The 20,704-nt window shown below is 36.7% G+C and overlaps 1 protein-coding gene across 3 annotated transcripts in view; it reads right to left on the bottom strand.

Annotated features, from left to right (window-relative positions):
• CENPK (centromere protein K) overlaps nt 1-20,612 on the bottom strand; it is a 48,680-nt gene extending 28,068 nt beyond the window's left edge. Inside the window, exons 1-6 of one of the 3 annotated variants that reach the window (XM_058731194.1) lie at nt 20,517-20,612; nt 19,499-19,553; nt 12,669-12,819; nt 10,300-10,356; nt 6,492-6,564; nt 2,833-2,879 (exon numbers count right to left, since the gene is read on the bottom strand). In XM_058731194.1, coding sequence (XP_058587177.1) covers nt 2,833-2,879; nt 6,492-6,564; nt 10,300-10,356; nt 12,669-12,785 — 294 coding nt within the window. In that variant the 5' untranslated portion in view covers nt 12,786-12,819; nt 19,499-19,553; nt 20,517-20,612. The remainder of the gene's footprint in view (nt 1-2,832; nt 2,880-6,491; nt 6,565-10,299; nt 10,357-12,668; nt 12,820-19,498; nt 19,554-20,516) is intronic. The other 2 variants (XM_058731212.1, XM_058731202.1) reach the window with 2 other exon arrangements.
• Nucleotides 20,613-20,704: the final 92 nt, after the last annotated feature.

Below are 20,704 nucleotides of genomic sequence, written 5' to 3'. Positions count from 1 at the left end.
TATTTATTTCAGGTATGTTTTCATTTACAAAGGCTCTTGTTCTCTGCTTGGTTCTTTTCTTTTTTCTGTTTATTTCTTTAATTTTTTTTATTTATTGAGAGAGAGACAGAGCACAAGTGGGGCAGGGGCAGAGAGAGGGAGGGAGACACAGCATCTGAAGCAGGCTCCAGGCTCTGAGCTGTCAGCACAGAGCCTGATGCAGGGCTCAAACTCACAAACCATGAGATCATGACCTGAGCCGAAGTCGGATACTTAACTGACGAAGCCAGCCAGGCGCCCCAATGTTTATTTATTTTTGAGAGAAAGAGCATCCACGAGGGAGAGGCAAAGAAAGAGAGAGAGAGGGGGACAGAGGATCTGAAACAGGCTCCGTGCTGACAGCAGAGAGTCCGAGGAGGGCTCAGACCACGAGCTATGAGATCAGGACCTACGCCAACTGAGCCAGCTAGGCACTTCTCTGATTGGTCATTTTATTATTTATTTATTTATTTATAATTTTTTTAAATGTTTATTTATTTTTGAGAGAAATAGAGTGTGAGCGGGGGAGGGGCAAAGAGAGAAGGAGACACAGAATCGAAGCAGGCTTCAGGCTCTGAGCTGTCAGCACAGAGCCCAACATGGGGCTCAAACTCACAGACAGCAAGATCATGACTGGAGATGTAGTCAGTTGCTTAACCTACTGAGCCACCCAGGCAGCCCTGACTGGTCTTTTTAAAAACAGCTTCACTGGGGTACCTGGGTAGCTCAGTTGGTTAAGCATCCAACTTCAGCTCAAGTCATTATCTCATGGTTTGTTAGTTCAAGCCCCAAGTCCAGCTCTTTGCTGACAGCTGCTTCAGATTCTGTTGTCTCACTCTCCCTCTGTCCCTTACCTGCTCAGGCTCTGTCTCTGTCTCAGAAGTAGATAGATAGATAGATAGATAGATAGATAGATAGATAGATAGATTGATAGATAGATAGAGCTTGAGATATAATTCACATACCATACAGTTTACTAATTTAAAGTATATAATTCAATAATGTTTAGTATTTTCATAAAGTTGTGTAACCATCACCACAATCTACTTTAGAACATTTTCATCATCCCAAAAGGAAACCTGTTAGCAGTACATATTAGCAGTCACTCACTATTTGCTCTACAATCACCTAGCCTTAATCAATAAGCAACAACCTACTTTCTGTCTCTATGGATTTGCCTATTATGGACATTTCATATAAATGGAATCATATAATATGTAATCCTTTGTAACTAGCTTCTTTCATTTAGCATAATGTTTTTCAAGATATACCTATATTATGGCATATCAGTACTTCATTTCTTATTAGACAAAAAATATGTCATTGTACAGATATCACAATTTATTTATCTATTCATCAGTTGATGAACATTTGGGTTATTTCCTCTTTTTGGCCATTAAGAAAAATATTGCTATGGGGGCGCATGGGTGGCTTAGTCGGTTAAGCATCCAACTTGAGCTCAGGTCATGATTTCATGGTTCATGGGTTTGAGTCCCACATCAGGCTCTGTGCTGACAGCTCAAGCCTGGAGCCTGCTTCGAATTCTGTGTTTCCTCTCTCTCTGCTCTTCCCCCACTCACATTCTGTCCCTCTCTCAAAAATAAGTAACATTAAAAAATTAAAAATAAAAAAGAAAAATGTTGCTATGAACATTCATGTTTAAGTTTTTGTGTGGACACAAACTTATTTTCCTTTTTCTTAGGTGTATACCTCGGAGTGAAAGTACTGGTTTGACTAGTAACTTTCACCTTCTGAGGAACTACCAGGCTGCTTTCCAAAGTGGATGTAGCATTTTACATTCCCACCAGCAGTTCGTCAGTGTTCTAATTTCTCCACATCTTCACCAATACTTGTTATTGCCTGTCTTTTGATTATAGCCATGTTTAGGGGTGTGAAGTAATCCTTTTTTAAGTTAGCATTCTGTTATTTTTTTTAATCAAAAAAATTCTTTATCTCTCTTTTAAAGAAATCTTGTTTCTAGCTACATACTTGAACCCTGAATACTGCAGTACCAGGTTCCTTCAAAACCTGGTTTTTCTCAATTCTGTAGGGCAGATAATCTCTTTAAATTTTTTTTTTTAATGTTTACTTATTTTTGAGAGACAGAGAGAGAGAAACAGAGCATGGGTAGGGGAGGGGCAGAGAGAGAGAGAGGAAGACACAGAATCCGAAGCAGGCTCCAGGCTCCAAGCCATCAGCACAGAGCCTGACGTGGGGCTCGAACACACAAGCCGTGAGATCATGACCTGAGCCGAAGTCAGACACTCAACTGACTAAGCCACCCAGGTGCCCCTTTTTAAATTTTTTTTAAAATGTTTATTTACAGATAATCTCTTTTTTCATCACTATTTCTATCTCTAGACACACTGATACTTATTTCTTTCCATGCACTACATCCTTATTTAAAATTCTTGTTTGCTTCTATCTTCTTTCCTATACTTTGACTTAATGGACTTACACTTAGTCTTTATTGACATGTATATTATGTTTTGAGGACATACATATATTAGGATCATCTAACTATGTTTAATGTTTTTGCTTTTATTATGAAGAGTTTAATCAAGTGAAAATTAAGCACAACCATGAAGTTTACATATTAAACACTAATTTTAAACACAGTTCTAATATACAAATTGGTGATACAAAATTCAAATTATTTAAAATATTCTGTTCAACAGACATAATTAAAATCAAAATAAAAAAATTAATATGGCTTTAAAGTGGTTTCATTCTGCTTCTGATGTCATGAACTTACCCCAAATACTTCTAGTTATAAGTTAATTAGGGTTACTACCAATTCCTTAAGTTACTTACCTCTTCTTCTCCTAATGTTACTAGAACTTCTTCATTCAGAGGAACTACTGCAGAAAAAAAAAGGCCAAAATTATATACATGCTGAGTTAACTCTCAAATATAAAGAATTTGATTTTGTGGCTTCTAAGATATCTCTTTCTCTTTCCTTAATTAACACCTTTACATATATAATCAATACGTAATTTTAGACAATATATATAACCAATATACAATTTTAGACAAACATGACATTTATACATTTTTGGGTTTTGTTTTCTAAATCCTCAAAAACAAAATTGGTTAAGCGTCCAACTCTTGACTTAAGCTCAGGTCATGATCTCATGCTTCTTGAGATCATGCCCCGTGTCAGGCTATGCACTGAAAGCACAAAGCCTACTTGGGATTTTCTCTCCCCCTCGCTCTCTCTCTGCCCCTCCCTCACTCAGGCTCACTCTCTCTCTCTCTCTCAAAATAAACTTAAAAAAATTAATAATCTATACTGTTTCCCTAAATATATCTCTCTGTAATTATATGATCCTATGCATGTATATGTACATGTATATTATCTACACACACACATGCAAGGGTTATTCATTTTGTTATTGTTGGTTTTATGAGAAGGGGATATCATATACATTATTCTTATTTTTACTCAACAAAAACCCCATGGAAATCATTTCTATCCTGATGTAAGTCTAATCCATAATTTTTAATCACTCCATAATATTCCACAGGGTGAATATACCAAAGTGTATTGAGTAATATCAGTACTGATGAAACAGTAACGTTGAACCTAACTTTTAGCCACAAAAAACAATGACTGTAGCATTTCTAAATTTATGTCTTTATGTACTAGTGCTTTCATTTGGGGAGGATAAATTCTCAGAAATGGAACTCCATAGAAGGAAAAGCATATTTTGAATTTTAATGTAGAATACCAGATTCTTTTCTAAAAACTTACTATTAGCAATAAGAAACAGCAAAAGATACAATACACTCTTCTACAATTTTTGCCAGTTCATGAGTATCAACTAACATTTCATTTTAATTTTGTATAGCAAAATTTAATCCTTATATTTAGAAAAGTTCAACCTTTGTACTTTAAGTTTACCTTTCCTAATAAAGTACTATTTAAAATTTCTCTAATAATATGCTACTGAAAACTTTCTAATCTATCTACTATTCTACAGGGTCTTCTGACAGGAAAGATCTTACGACACATGCTTCATAGGACATATATTAGAACTGATTACTGGCAGCCCCAGGATGGCTCCCAAATCATTTCAATAAATGCAATGAGAAGGATTTTAAGACTGTAAAGTTAATAATCTCCCTCTTGTCCACTGTGGCCATGAGTAGTATTTCAATATTGATTCACATAATTATTTAAGCCCATACAATATATAGCAGCTTCTAAGAATATAAAGATATTTTAAATCCTTTCAGTGGGGCAGTCTATGGGACTGGCAACCTTAAGCAAAGTGGTTATTTGACCTGTGGATCAGCCTGTGTGTTTGGTGTTACCAGTACAAAATGTGCACATAAGGGATGATGATAAGAAAAACAAAAATAGAAAATTCCCTGATATATAGCATCAAAATGAATGAAATACTTTGGAATAAATTTAACCTACGAGGCAAAAGACTGTGATGAAAACTACAAAACTACAAAGCAGCACAGCACGGAGCCTGCTTCCGATCCTCTGTCTCTTTCTCTCTCTGCACCTCACCTGCTCACACTCTCTCTCTCAAAAATAAATAGACATTAAAAAAAAAAATCTTGAACAAGACGTAAGAAAGACTATTATAATAAACTAGTGGATTGGTAATGAAGGCCTAAAGTAAATGTGTGGCAGTAGGGTTCAATATTTCATGATTGGCTATATGTGATACATGAAAAAAGAAGAACCTAGAAGGACTCTTAAGTTTATAGCTGATCAAATAAATTCCATTCAATGGATCAGAGAATGGAGATCAATTAATAAATCTCAGGTATCTATAGAATATTTTGGAAAAGATAACTAGAAAGTAGAGAGATACGTTAGTGTGATGTTACAAATAAGTCTGGCTTGGATACATAGATTTGGAAGCTGTTACGAAAATTGTGTCCTCCTCCCCACCAAAATTCATATTTTGAAGTTCTAATCCTCAGTACCTTAAAATGTGCCTGTATTTGGAACTGGGTCTTTAAAAATGTGACTCTGTTAAAATGAGATCATTAGGGTGAGCCCTATTCCATTACGACTGGCATCTTTATAGAAAGAGATTAGGATACAGACAGGCGACCATGTGAAGACACAGGGAGAAGATGACCATCTACAAGCCAAAAAGAGAGGCTTCTGAAGAAACCAACCTTGCCAACACCTTGATCTTGGACTTCTAGCCTCCAGAATTGAGAAAAAATTAATTTCTTTTGTGTAAGCAACCCAGTCCATAGAACTTTGTTATGGCAGCCCTAGCAAACTTATACAGAAGTCATTAATACAGGTATAGCATAAAAACAAAAGCAGAAAATATAATCCTGGAGTAGCATGTAGAGTAGGAAGTTAAAATTGCTGAGCACAGCCCTCCAAAAAAATAGCAAATTTTAACAGCAGAGTATGAACAGCGTTTGAGATGCTCAATATAATGCTGAGGAGGCAATAAAATATAGTTTAATGCAAATTAAAAAATAGATTATATATGTACATATCAAGTGCTAAAATTAAAAAGACTACCATGTGATAATAAAGATGTGGAACAGTGGTGGGCATGAATATAGTAGTTAAAACCAAGAATGTAGATGAAATTATCTAGAAAGAGAATGAATAGAAGAATCCCAACAACTGGGATAGAGAACAGTAAGCCTACAAAGGAGACTAAAAAGGGAAGTGGGAGGAGCTAAAGGAAAGGTGGCAAATGGGCAGGAGAAAGAAGGGAGATGTTAAAAGAAAGAGGATACAATCCATATAGAATATCAAATACACACATATATGTGGCACAGAGAAAAGTAAGCTTTCCTAATAAAAAAAGATCTCCTCACTGGGTATTTTAACTGCAGATATTTAAGCCATTTTCTATTTCTTGACTAAAGGCAAATATATAGCTGGTCCCCATTGGACAGGTCACAAGGCAACATACAATCCATGTGGCCCTTATATAAATAAGTATCTAAAATAACTTTTCTCTTCCACTAGGTATGTTTCATTCATTAAGAAACAATTTACAGGGGTGCCTGGGTGGCTCAGTCGGTTAGGCATCCAGCTTCGGCTCAGGTCATGATCTCACGGTCCATGAGTTCAAGCCCCGCGTCGGGCTCTGTGCTGACAGCTCAGAGCCTGGAGCCTGTTTCGGATTCTGTGTCTCCCTCTCTCTCTGCCCCTCCCCTGTTCATGCTCTGTCTCTCTCTGTCTCAAAAATAAATAAACGTTAAAAAAGAAACAATTTACAGTTTCTATTGCGTGTGTGGCATAGTATCTATGATGATCAAATGATGGTTATTATAAGGTCTCCATAATTTAAGATTATTATATCAAACAAATATATTCATCTATAATACCAAAATAAGCACAAAATAATGTATACAAATGAAAGAAAAGTTTAGGCAATTTCAACAAGGCTAGATAGACCTTGAAATTATCCTTAAATTAATTTGCCATTAATTTGTTTAAAAAAATATAAACCTAAAAATAAGAATCTTACTTTCAGGATTTTCTTTCTGCCATTGACTGAGTTCAGCAGTCAAACATTTCACTTGCATAATTAATAATGAAAGCTATAAAAAAAAAATCATAAAACAAAGTCATTTCTTACAGAATATTTATAGATATTCATGAAAGTGTAGACATTCTTAATACTTTAACACAAATTCCTAACATAAATGGCTAACATAAGAGCCATCCAAATTATAAAAAACTGACACTCCAAACACAATCCTGCTTTAAACCATACTAATTATAGCTCAAGTCTTAAAAAGTTTTCAATTCTACTTTACCACTCAACCTATAATAAAAGGACCTAACCATATTACTTTTATTTCTTAAGTACTACTATAAAGATATAGGGGCACCTGTCTGGCTCAGTCAGTGGAGCATGGGACTCTTGACCCTGGGGTTGTGAATTTGAGCCCCATGTTGGGTACAGAGATTACTTAAAAATAAAATCTTGGGGCGCCTGCGTGGCTCAGTCGGTTAAGTGTCCGACTTCGGCTCAGGTCACGATCTCACAGTCCGTGAGTTCGAGCCCCACGTCGGGCTCTGGGCTGATGGCTCAGAGCCTGGAGCCTGCTTCTGATTCTGTGTCTCCCTCTCTCTCTGCCCCTCCCCATTCATGCTCTGTCTCTCTCTGTCTCAAAAATAAATAAAAACGTTAAAAAAAAAAAATTAAAAAAAAAATTAAATCTTTAATAACATAAGATGGTATTTCTTGCCAATAATTTTTAGACACACTTGCTTTAGGGGCACCTAGTTTTAGGGGCACCTAACACAAAGTAGGACAAAATGTGTTCTAATTATTAATAAGGTATCTTAATTGCCATTATTCACTAGCTGGCTCCATCCATAGTGCATGCAACTTTTATCTTGGGGTCATGAGTTTGAACCCCATGGTGGGAGTAGGGTTTACTTTAAAAAAGATAAATTTGCTTTAAAGATGCTGTTTAAAATTAATAGGTATCCAGATAAGAGTAAACAAAGCAAGCCTGAGATTATTTAAAGGTTTGCTTTCAAAGTTGGCTCTTGACTGGCATCTGGAACTTGTATTTTGAGATCATTCCCACCAACCTGTTAAGAGTGACTCACTGTGTCTAAACTGTTTTTGTAAGGAATATGACTGAAGCTGAACACCTGCTTTCCTTCTGGAAGTCTGGTATTTTGATAACTGCTAGGCAGAGGGTGTCTATGTGACTAGCTCTCACAAAACACCTTGGTCGCTGAGTCTAATGAGGTTCCATGGCAGAAAACATTTCACACAGTCACAACTCCTTGGGGGAATTAAGCACATCTTGGATGACTCCAATAAAAGAGGACTCCTGAAAGCTTGTATCTGGTTTCCTCTGGACCTCACCCCATGGTCCTTTTCACTTTGCTGATTTTACTCTGTATCCTTTAACATAGTATATCTCAGCCATGAATATAGTACACACTGAGTTTTGTGAGTCCTCCTATGAGTTACTGTGAGTCCTGTGAATTACTCCTGAAAGTAATCTGGGGAACCCTCAACACAATAGGAGAAGATATATTTTTTAAGTTTATTTATTTATTTATTTTTTTTTTAATTTTTTTTTAACGTTTATTTATTTTTGAGACAGAGAGAGACAGAGCATGAACGGGGGAGGGGCAGAGAGAGAGGGAGACACAGAATCGGAAGCAGGCTCCAGGCTCTGAGCCATCAGCCCAGAGCCCGATGCGGGGCTCGAACTCACGGACCGTGAGATCGTGACCTGAGCTGAAGTCGGAGGCTTAACTGACTGAGCCACCCAGGGGCCCCTATTTATTTATTTTTGAGAGAGAGAGAGGGAGAAACAATCCCTAGCTGGCTCCACGCTGTCAGTGCAGAACCCAACACAGGGCTCAAGCTTACGAATTGTGAGATCATGGCCTGAGCCGAAATCAGGAGTCGAACGCGTAACCAAGTGAACCACCCAGGTGCCCCAAAAGGAGAAGATATTTTGTGGATCCCTCAGATAATGTTATTATTGACTATCTGAGGATCCTGATTCTTTACAACTATATAAGCACTTCCACCAAAATCAGTGTTTGTTTGGTTCACCACACAAAAAATCATTCAGGAAACTTACAGGTCCAATCCCTAGTGATTCTGATTCACTAGGTCTCAATTTCTACGATATAAGAACCACGTTTCCCAAGAAAACCAGATGATAGTTTATTTACTGTATAATGCTGTTTCAAATACAATATTCAGTTTTATACTTTATAACAGAACTTTGCATTTATTGATAAATGCAAAATTTTTTAAATAAAAGATGGCTTAATTCTTGATCAGAAATTTTTACATGGAAGACCTGACCTGATATGATAGGCACTTCCAAAAGTGACACATTAGTTTTTCCTTCTTTTTCTATCTCTCTTACTCTCATTTTTATTCAGTATTATTATGCTCATAGATTTTTATTTTTATTATTATTATAATCAATCAAGGCCATTATTCCTTTTCAAATGATATCAAATTTGGTGTTTTTGTGAACAGTGCCTAAATCTTTATTTTTCATAATCTATATTTTTTTCAAATTAGTTTTACACTGAATGACACAAAAGGAAACTTAAATTACTAATAGTTCACATGTAAGGTTGATTATAATCTGAATGAACAATAAGTAGGAAGAAAAAGGCCTTCAAAAAAGCTTCTGTATTACATCTCGCTCTGTGAAACGGCTCTGCTTCTCTAATAGGCCATGTCTGCTGCTCTAATAGGCCATGAAGCGCATGAACCCCCAACTGCAGCTTACTGGTGGCAGGCAGACACACACACACACACACACACACACACACACACACACACACACCTTCCTCACCTGCTGCCCTTGTAACAAAATGAACTGGTTTTTAAAAGTAAAGTGCATGATTTGGAACTCAGGAGTACTTTCAATTAGTTCTTACACTTTCTGACATGCTCCTACAAGTTTTAGAAAACTTTCTTTAGAATCATTTGTATATTTGACTTTGTTCTTTAGAATTATCACTAAAACTTCTAATTTTTTATAATGTCAAATACATCTAAGTTTTCTTTTATAATTTCTTGGTTTCTACTTTTAGCCAAGAAGTTTCTCCTGTCCCTAGACGGCACAAATAGTCTCCTAACTTTTCTTATAAGACTTCTATGGCAATCTATCTAGAATATATGTTTATGTAATGAAAGACAAAGCTCCAATTTTATTTTCTTCCAAACGGATAACTAGTTGTACCACTATTACTTATTAACAATTCATCTTTTTCCACAAATGGGCACTATCATCTTTGTCATATTTTAAATTCTTAATCTGTTGCATTCTTCCTTTGGTATATTCCTAAACCAATTCTTTAGGGCTCTATTAAAATAGATATCTTAATCTTTGTTTAAGCATCAGTGAAGTCAGTTAAGGTTCTACACATATAGTAAAAAAAAAAAAAGAAAACAAACTGGCTACTGTACCTAATACAAAGTAGGACAACATGTATTCTAATTATTAATAAGGTATCTTAATTGCAATTATTCACTCAACAGTTAAATATATGTGTAACTGTTAAGAGATAAATAATAAAGAAAATATTCCTTATTTAAATATATTTATTTAGAGTAAATATATATAGTAAATACAATATATTTATAATAGTTCATTCAAAAAGTATTTAGAATACTTCTCTTAAATCAGAAAGAATATTTTCCAAATGATTAAGCATATGGGTATCAACAAAGCTATTATATGTGGGTTAATATAGACAAATAATATTCTTATCCAAAACACAATACATTAAACTTAACTATTTTTAGGAAGAAAAAAAAGGATTCATACCTGAGCATTTGAATCAGTGAGTGTCTCAGTTCCAACAAGTGATAATTTTTTCTGACACTTCATTTAAAAAGTAAATAAAACAACAAAACAAAGCAAGTAAATAAAAATGATTCACATACTATATATAACCTTTTATATATAACAAACAATTCCCTTTCTTTTATATCAATGTAATATTATACAAATATCTGATTTAAGAGAAGAGTTTAAGTTCCTCACTTAAAAAAAAATGTTTATTTACTTATTTGAGAGAGATTGTATGCATGAGCCAGAGAGGGGAGGGAGAGAGAGAGAGAGACAGAGAGACAGAGACAGAGACAGAGAAAGAGAGAGAATCCCAAGCAGGCTCAGGGCTCAACGGCATGATCAACTGCAGTATCATGACCTAAGCCAATATCAACAGTCCGAGGTTTAACCAACTGAGTCACCCAGGCACCTCAAGTTCCTGATTTTACAGGCAAAGGATCATGAAGGCACCCAAACAGGTCTCACGGTCAATATATCAAAAGTAAAAGGGGATATTAGATATTCTATATTCTGTATAGAATGAAATAATGAGCATAAGAAATAAGGACAAAAAAATACAAACATAGCTAGGGTAAATTAGAAGCTAGGTAACAGGAAAATAGGAAATAAGAGAACAAGAAGGAAAGCACCATAGAAAAAGAACAAAAGAGATAAGAAAATGGTTAAGATCATAGGAAAATAAAGCCTTCAGGAGACATCATTTTTGTTCCATTCAAAAAAAATCTACAACTATTACCAGTGATTATATGATTGAAAATATGGGTAATATAAATTTTACTTGTGTACTTATTTCTAGTTGCAGTATCTTTTAAAAAAATTATTTTTAAATTCAAATTTCTATACTGAAAAAATGTCAAAAGCCTAAAAAGGAATTATTTAAATTATCTTGAAAATACACTATTATCAGAGTACCAAGGATTTACATTAAAAAATAATTTTAGAAAAGAAAAAAGGGGACAAAAAACAAATAATAACCTACCTTAATCTAAAATCTTACTGCAAAGAATGGGATAAGAAAAGTTTGCGGCCTGTTTCACACATTATGCTATTTTGAGTAGAAAAAACTTTTACCAACACACAGTAGTGTACCAGAAGTGATGCTCACTAACTCAACATTTCAAAGACAACATTTTCTATATTAATTCATATTTTCACCCAAACTCCATAATTATGTGTCCTCACCACTTCTCTACTCTCTATCTTAGGAAATAACCTGACCAACCTCCTAGTGGCCCAAACCAGAAACCTGAAAGTATTCATAATTTCCCTCCGTTTCACAACAATTAAGTTCCACTCATTTTGGCCCTATCTCCTTAGTATCTCCTAAATCCTTCTTCTATATGCAGTGATAGGATATGGCCCTACAGTACTTCTTATCAGGATTAGTAAGTACTAGAGCCTCCTAAATGCTTCGTCTATCTGCAGTCTCAGTCCTCTATATTCCATTGTCTTCAAAACAACCAAGCAATTTTCCCAAACTGCATCTTTTCCCAAAGATTCATGTTTATAATCCTTTAATTGCTCCCCACAGTACAAACTCAACAAAATCCTTCATGTTCTTGCTCCTAATTATATTTCCAGCCTCACTCCACAGGTCAATCTCCTCCGAATTTACGAAGCCATAATATTCTACCTAAGGTTCTCTAAACTCTTCCAACCTTACATATTTTGTTCCTTCTGCTTTATATACCTCTCCTACTTTCAGAAGCTAATTTCTATTTATCCTTTAGAAATGAATTCAGTTGGGGTGCCTGGGTGGCGCAGTCGGTTAAGCGTCCGACTTCAGCCAGGTCACAATCTCGCGGTCTGTGAGTTCGAGCCCCAAGTCGGGCTCTGGGCTGATGGCTCGGAGCCTGGAGCCTGTTTCCGATTCTGTGTCTCCCTCTCTCTCTGCCCCTCCCCCGTTCATGCTCTGTCTCTCTCTGTCCCAAAAATAAATAAAAAACGTTGAAAAAAAAATTAAAAAAAAAAAAAAAAGAAATGAATTCAGTTATTACTGCCTTTAGAAAGCTATCCTTGACCCTTTCTATCTAGGTTTACTACTCGTTTTAAGTAGTCTTTGTATTTCCACAACAATACTTCTAACATAAAAGCAATGGTCTCTATCACATGACAATCTCCTTGAGGGCAGGGATTGCCATATTTTTTTCTCTTTCTAGAGCTCACCTGGCATAAAGTTTCTTGAATAAATGCTTACAGGTTTAAAAGCTATATAAATTTTTACTGTATAATATAACAGCTTTCAGGACCCAACATAATTATTTTTCTTAAGTCTATTATTGAAATGGAAAGAAATCTTACAGTAATTAATATATATATCACTTTGACCTCTTGGTACTTACTTCTTCCATGTCTTTCCACATTTCGTCACATTCCTTAATAAGTTCTTCTTCAGCATTTGTAACATCTTCCATATCTGTACTACTATCTGGGTCTAGATCTTGCTGATTCACTGACATGTGCCTTGTGATTTTTTTAGCCTTATAAGAAAAACTGAAGTAAAAATATTTATTCATTTAACAATAATTTCTTGAACACCTATCACCTGCCAGATAGTAAGCTAGGAACTAAACATGTAAGAGTGAACAAAATGGGCAAAAATCCTTCCCTACCATGGAACTTATATTCTAGTTAAAATAAAGAGACAATAAACCAGTTATATAAGTGGAAATATACATAATATATATATCAATTTATAAGTGGAAATAATTTTATAAGTGGAAATAATTTATAAGGAAAGCAAGACAGGGAATAAAATAGGACATGCTTGGGTAGGGGTAATGTAATTTCACATAATGTGGTCATTTAAGGTCATTGAGAAGTTAACGATTGAGCAAAAAACATGAAGGAGATAAGAAAGTGAGACATGGGGATATTTAGAGGAAGAGGCTCCAGGCAGGGAATTGCAAGTGCAAAGGCCCTGGGGCAGGTGTATGATGGTCATGTTCCTAGAGCAGTAAAGCAGCCAGTGCGATTGGAGCAAAGTAAGGCAGAGAACACAAAATGAGTTTGAGAGATTTAGGAATTAGATTATGTGGGCTTTCTAGGCTATTTTAAGGACTTCAGCTGAGATGATAAACAAAGGGTTTTCAATGGAAAAATGACATAAGTTGAATTATATTTTAACAGCACAACTCTGGTTAACAACAGGCAATAAGGACAGAAACAGGAAAGTCAGTTAGAAAGCTATTGCAATGATCCAAGCAACTTTTGTTATTAAAAAAGTTTAGGTAAGCAAATGGAAAGATGGAGCTGCCAGTTGGGTACTGAGATAGTGAAGACAGTGGAAGAAACAGAAGCAGCTAGATATGAGAAGGTAATGATTAAAAATTCAATTTTGTACTTGCTAAATATAAGGTGTCTATTAGTGCAGATGCTGATTAAGCAACTGAATGTACATGTATGGAGTTCAAGGGAAAGTTTTGAGCTAGAATTTGAGTCATCACCATACAAGATATGTAAAGCCACAAGGCTAGGTGAGATCACAAGAGCAAGAGCGTACAGACAGAAATGAGAAGAGGTCCAGACCTGGAAAGAATAATAAACAGGAACCACTGAAAGAGTCTGAGAAGGAGCGCTCAATAATAAGGTGAAAAGAAAATTAAGAGTATGATATAACCTGAAATTCAAAGTAAGAAAGTATTAAAGAAAGGAGTGATGAAGTATCAAATACCAGAGATAGGTCAAATATGATATAAAGAGAACCGACAATTTACTTAGTAATATGGATAGAGGACTGTATTTTCCAAAAAGAGTCACAGCCATATTTCAGGTTATTATTCCCTGTCCAGAGGCAGAGACTATTTATCCTCATCATGAACCGGAGTATGACTTTCTAACTGCCTTTACGAATAGAATATAATGGAAGTGACTTCCAAAACTAAGTCATAAAAGGCCATAGCACTTACACCTCTGTCTCAGAACATTCACCCTTATAAACCAGCAACCATGCTGTGAAGAAGCCTGGTACAAATGTTTGTTTGTTTGTTTGTTTTTTAATGTTTTTGAGAACAAGTGAGCACGTGTGAACGGGGAAGGGCAGAGAGAGAGAGACAGACAGACAGACAGACAGACAGAGGATCTGAAGTGGGCTCCCCCCGACAGCAGAGAGCGCAGAGTGGGGCTCGAATTCACAAACTGGGAGATCATGACCTGAGCTGAAGTCAGACGCTTAACTGACTGAGCCACCCAGGCACCCTAAACTGGCACAAATGAAGAGACTAATGGTGAAGCCCACAGAAAGGAACTGAGGTTCCCAGCCAAAAGCTAGCATCAACAATTAGACATGCACATGAACATTCTGATGATTCAGCCCTCAGACTTTGAGACTTCTAGACAAGGGCATAGACATTGCAGAGCAATTGACAAGTTGTCCTACTATATCCTGTCTGAATTCTTGATGCAAAGAACTGCTGAACATAATAAACCTCTAAGTCTTAGGATAATTTATCACAATTTCAATGGAATAAATACACAAAGCTGGAGGCCTTTATAAAGGAGTTTCAGTAGAATGGTGGGAGTAAAAGCATGAATGGAGTATATTCAAGAAAGAACAGAAGGCAAGGAACTCTACATACCTAGTAATATAAAATATTTTCAACAATTTTTTTTCTCTAAAGGAAAACAGCCGGAGGGTGATATGGGGTCAAGAAAGACTTTTTTTTAAGCCAGGAGAAAACAGAGCATTTAAATGACACAGAAGGAAATATTGCAGGAGTTGCAAGAGAAAAAGAATGGAATTTAATACCTAAGTAGAGAGACTGATTTAAGATAGAAGTCTATATAGGGGCACCTGGGTGGCTCAGTTAGTTAAGCGTCCGACTTTGGCTCAGGTCATGATATCACAGTTCGTGGGTTTGAGCCCCATATTGGACTCTGTGCTGACAGCTTAGAGCCTGGAGCCTGTTTTGGATTCTGTGTCTCCCTCTCTCTCTGCCTCTCTCTCTCAAAAATAAACATTAAAGAAAAGAGATAGAAGTATACATAGTTCATCCATTTTAATGGAAATGTAGGAGGACTGCAAGCAGGTGAGTAGATGTGTTGATAGGATTTTATGGAAGTTCTATTTGGACTGCTTCTCTTTTCTCAGGGAAATGTTAACTAAGGTCATCAGCTGTGAATGAGAATGGGGAAAAGCACAGGAGGTTTTTTTTTTTATTTTTTTTATTTATTTATTTATTTTTAATTTTTTTTTTAATGTTTTTTATTTTTTATTTTTGGGACAGAGAGAGACAGAGCATGAACGGGGGAGGGGCAGAGAGAGAGGGAGACACAGAATCGGAAACAGGCTCCAGGCTCCGAGCCATCAGCCCAGAGCCTGACGCGGGGCTCGAACTCACGGACCACGAGATCGTGACCTGGCTGAAGTCGGACGCTTAACCGACTGCGTCACCCAGGCACCCAAAGCACAGGAGGTTTAAGAAATACATTAAGAGGGGCGCCTAGGTGGCTCAGTTGGTTAAGCATCCAACTTCAGCTCAGGTCATGATCTCACAGTTCCTGAGATCGAGCCCCACATCAGGCTCTGTGCTCACAACTCAAAGCCTGGAGCCTGCTTCAGATTCTGTGTCCCCCTCTCTCTCTGCCCCATCCCCACTCATGCTCTGTCTCTATCTCTGTCTTAAAGTAAATAAAACATTAAAAAAAAGAAATACATTAAGAAATGTATGAAACAGTGGCACCTGGGTGGCTCAGTTGGTTAAGCATCTGACTTTGGCTCAGGTCATGATCTCATAGCTCGTGAGTTCGAGCCCCCATTGGGCTCTGTGCTGACAGCTCAGAGCCTGGAGCCTGCTTCAGATTCTGTGTCTCCCTCTCTCTGCCCCTCCTCAGCTCATGCTCTGTCTCTCTCTCTCTCAAAAATACATAAACATTCAACATTTATAGCAGCACTCTCAACAATAGCCAAATTATGGAAAGAGCCTAAATGTCCATCAACTGATGAATGGATAAAGAAATTGTGGTTTATATACACAATGGAGTACTACGTGGCAATGAGAAAGAATGAAATATGGTCCTTTGCAGCAATATGGATGGAAGTGGAGAGTGTTATGCTAAGTGAAATAAGCCATACAGAGAAAGACAGATACCATATGGTTTCACTCTTATGTGGATCCTGAGAAACTTAACAGAAACCCATGGGGGAGGGGAAGGGAAAAAAAAAAAAGAGGTTAGAGTGGAAGAGAGCCAAAGCATAAGAGACTCTTAAAAACTGAGAACAAACTGAGGGTTGATGGGGGGTGGAAGGGAGGGGAGGGTGGGTGATGGGTATTGAGGGCACCTTTTGGGATGAGCACTGGGTGTTGTATGGAAACCAATTTGACAATAAACTTCATATATTGAAAAAAAAAATTAAGTTAAAATAAAATAAACACATAAACATTTAAAAAAAATTTTTTTAATGTATGAAATAGATATATAAGAGAACAGGAGAGGATAAAATAGTAGGATAACTTGAGATTAAATGTCCACTTGAGACTATTAAATACCCACTAGCGAATATGTCATTAATTTAAAATGGAATTAGAACATGGTTATATATTTTCTTCTATAGTGTAGCAGCATAGGTACAAAGACCAAGTGAAAAAATGACAGTCTTTGACGTATGACCACAGGAATGAGTAACTACTAGAAAATAGAAAATATAATCACTAAAGAAAAAGAGGTCAAGAAAAAGGGAGGCCATATGTGGATATTAAAATCACCATGAAGTATGACAGTAGTGCTGCAGAGGGCTGCAGTGAGCCAGAAGCTAAAAATCTTCAAGAAATGAAGGAGCATGATATAATCTTGCTAGATGACTGCTGCAAGGAGTGGTAGGTAGTAGTAGACTCTGATGGCATGAAATGCAAAGTTGAGACAATTTTAAGGAAATAGACAGACCAAAAAAGAAAAAAGATGTCTACCCCACAACACTAAATGCAAACCAGAACAGCCCACTCCCCCAAAACACTTTTATTCATAAGAAACTTAAGTTTTATACTACTTAATCAAGGTCTCATCAAGAGAGATTTTAAAGAAACTTGGGGAGATACACCATGTTCAGAAATCAAATGACTCCATACTGTGAAGATGTTAATTCCTCCTAAGTTGATCTATTGAATCTTAATCAAAATTCTAAAAGTATTTGGGATGCCTGGATGGGCTCAGTTGGTTAAGTGTCTTACTTGATTTTGGCTCAGGTCATGATTTCATGGTTCATGAGTTTGAGCCCTGCATTGGGATCTGTGCTGACAGCTCAGTGCATGCTTGGGATTCTCTCTCTCCCTCTCTCTCTGTCTCTCACTCTCAAAATAAATAAATAAATAAACTTAAAAAAAAAAAAAAAAACTTCTAAAAGTTTCTATTTTTGTGGCACTTGACAAGCAAATTCTAAACTTTATATGGAAGGGCAAGGGGCCAAAAAACAGCCAAAACCCTCATGAAGATGAGAAAACTTGCCTTACCACACATTAAACTTATTAAAAAACTATACTAATTTTTATAGCATGGAATTAGCACATGGATAGGCAAACTGAACAGTGGAACATAAACACATAAAAGCCTTTCTGGATTCACACATTTATGGACCTATGATATAGAAAACAGGTGGCAATGCAAATTAAGGGGATATAAGAACAATCCAAATAGGAGCATATTTTATAAACTATATTGCATTCTTTCCCCAGGTATAATTTGGTCCTTCATAGAACTTCCTCATTTTTTTTTTTTTTTTTTTTTTTTTTAAATTTTTTTTTTTTTTTTTTTTTTTAATTTTTTTTTCAACGTTTTTTATTTATTTTTGGGACAGAGAGAGACAGAGCATGAACGGGGGAGGGGCAGAGAGAGAGGGAGACACAGAATCGGAAACGGGCTCCAGGCTCCGAGCCATCGGCCCAGAGCCTGACGCGGGGCTCGAACTCACGGACCGCGAGATCGTGACCTGGCTGAAGTCGGACGCTTAACCGGCTGCGCCACCCAGGCGCCCCTCCTCATTTTTTTTTTAACTAACTGCAGAGTATTTGGGTGGAGGGGAGGGAAAAGGTGGGTTAAGCCTAGATATACACCTCAATCTTTACATGATCCCTACATCCCTCAAAAATTCCAGAAACAGAAATGATAAAGCAGAACATAAAGAAAACATGGAGACATTTTTTTTGCTTGGATTGGGAAAGCATTTCTAACAAAACTAAATAAAATCTCCATAAATTTTTTTAAAATTCTGCAGGTACAAAGATATCATTAAAAAATTAAAAAATAATCTAACACCTCCTTACTAAGACACCACACTGTATTTTCTCTCACTGCACTGAGTAATAAACCCAAGTTCTTCAATATCCCACCCCCCAAAAAAAGCTAAAATGTAAAACCTCAAAATTTAAAGAAAATATTTGTAATATACATGGCACTCAAGACCTAATTTTCTTAATGTATAATGAATGCCTACAAATATGAAAAAAAAATCCAATAACCAACCATAAAAAAGAAAACTAATTTAAAAAAGTGATCACCATAAAAGTCAGGATATCAATGCTTTTGGAGGGAGAGAAGAAGGCAGGAGAAAGAACTTTGATTAGGATGGGCCAAATGAGAAACTTTTGAGATGATTATCAAAGTTTTATTTCTTGATCTACATGGTGATAAAGGTGTTCACCTTATAATAATTTATGGAATTTACATTTATTTTTATATGGTTTTTTTGATATCTATATTTTACTTTGCAATAAAAAGCTAAATAACAGAAACAATCCAAGAGAAATGAGCAAAGGACAAAAATGGGAAATTTTAAAAAATGAGAAATATCCTTTATATATAGAAAAATGCATTTTTAACCTTACTTATAAGTCATAAAAATGAAAATTAAACAAGAGTTATTTTTCACCCGGACTAGCAATAATGAAAAATTTAATAACAAACAATAATGAGAAGAATATAGAACAAGAGGCATACACTATTCACAAGAGGCATGCACTGTTCATAAACTAATCACTTTATAAGATAATAAACAATAGCCATTAAAATTTTAAATACATTTAACTTCTGACCCAGAAATTCTATTCCTAGGAATAATACTATAGATAGATATATTTGCTTTAGTCTACACAGGAATGCTTACTACAGCATTACTCAAAAAAACTTTGTGTGAACTCTACAATCAAACTGTCTAGGTTTAAATCCCGGCTTCAATACTTACAAGCTGTGTGACCTTGGGCAAGGCACTTAAACTGTCTCTGCCTCGGTTTCCTTACCTGTAAAATGAAGACAATAACATTACCCCATAAAGTTGTTATGACAATTAAATGAGTTAGTATATATAAAGTTCTTAGAACTGTGCTTAGCATATGAAGTTATATCATTACTAGCTATTAACATTACTATTAACAATCTGAAGTCAGCTAGTAAAAGACTAGTTAAATACCTTCAGCCATGTACAAAAATGTTTACACTGTTTATGTTATGGGTAAGGCTTTATATCAAAAGTAGGCTATTAGTAAAGCTTTGGGGAGGATCCTAAGTTGTAGGCTGATTTTCCAATGAAGAGGGGGGATGTGCCCCTAACCACTCTGCTCACCCCTTGTTCAAAGGTCAACTATATAGTGTTGTATATGAATTATACCTCAGTTTTAAAAGAGGGGGGAAGACAGTAAATGTTATGTGGTTTTTACCACAATAAGTTTTTCTTTCTTTCTTTCCCTTTTTTTATTATTTTTTTATTTTTTTATTTTTTTTAAAGAGAGCTGTCGAGAAGGCGGCTAAGACATGAAAGCGCAGACCAGGACGATGGCAGCAGGGGGAATGATCCTACCATGTACCCTTGGGTTTCTTGGCCTGCCTAGTTGGTTCGTTCTCTCTCTTTCTCTCTTTCCTTCGTTCTTTCTCTCTCTCTCTCTCCCGCTCCCTCCCTAGAAAACAGTAAGAAGCGCCCACCACCTCTTTCTCGTGTGGGAGAATCAAGAAACTCAGGGAAGAAAACAGTTCCTTCAGCACCCGAAGGGAGGCCCTCAAGTTAGCTAGTTCCCTCAGTTTCCTGCCCCTCTGTCATTTCCCTCTAACCCGCTGGGTTCTAGAGCGGGAGAAGAGCGGGTCACAGGGACTGGCGGGGCGTCCGGTATCCAGTTCCCGTGAGGTTCAGGGTCCCACCATCGGCGCTACAGTTCCCTGCCCTGGGAGCCTTCCAAGTGTCTACCGTTAAGGCTCTCTCCCTTACCCACCTCTTAACCACCACACAGCCACGGACTGCAGGCCACCTCAGCCTGGTTCAGACAGGACTTCCCGGCCTAGGGCCCCGAGCGCGCGCTGCTTGCTGATTGGATCTGCTCCTACGCACCCCAGCCAATCCCGAAACTCGCTCTGCCACTGACGTGCAGGCCGCGCCGCTTTGCGGATTGGTAGGGGAGCT

This window comes from Neofelis nebulosa, chromosome 1 (genome assembly GCF_028018385.1).
Source record: "Neofelis nebulosa isolate mNeoNeb1 chromosome 1, mNeoNeb1.pri, whole genome shotgun sequence".
Taxonomy (NCBI): Eukaryota; Metazoa; Chordata; class Mammalia; order Carnivora; family Felidae; genus Neofelis; species Neofelis nebulosa.
Note: the sequence above shows the minus strand (reverse complement) of the source record. Positions and strands in the feature narration are given on the sequence as shown.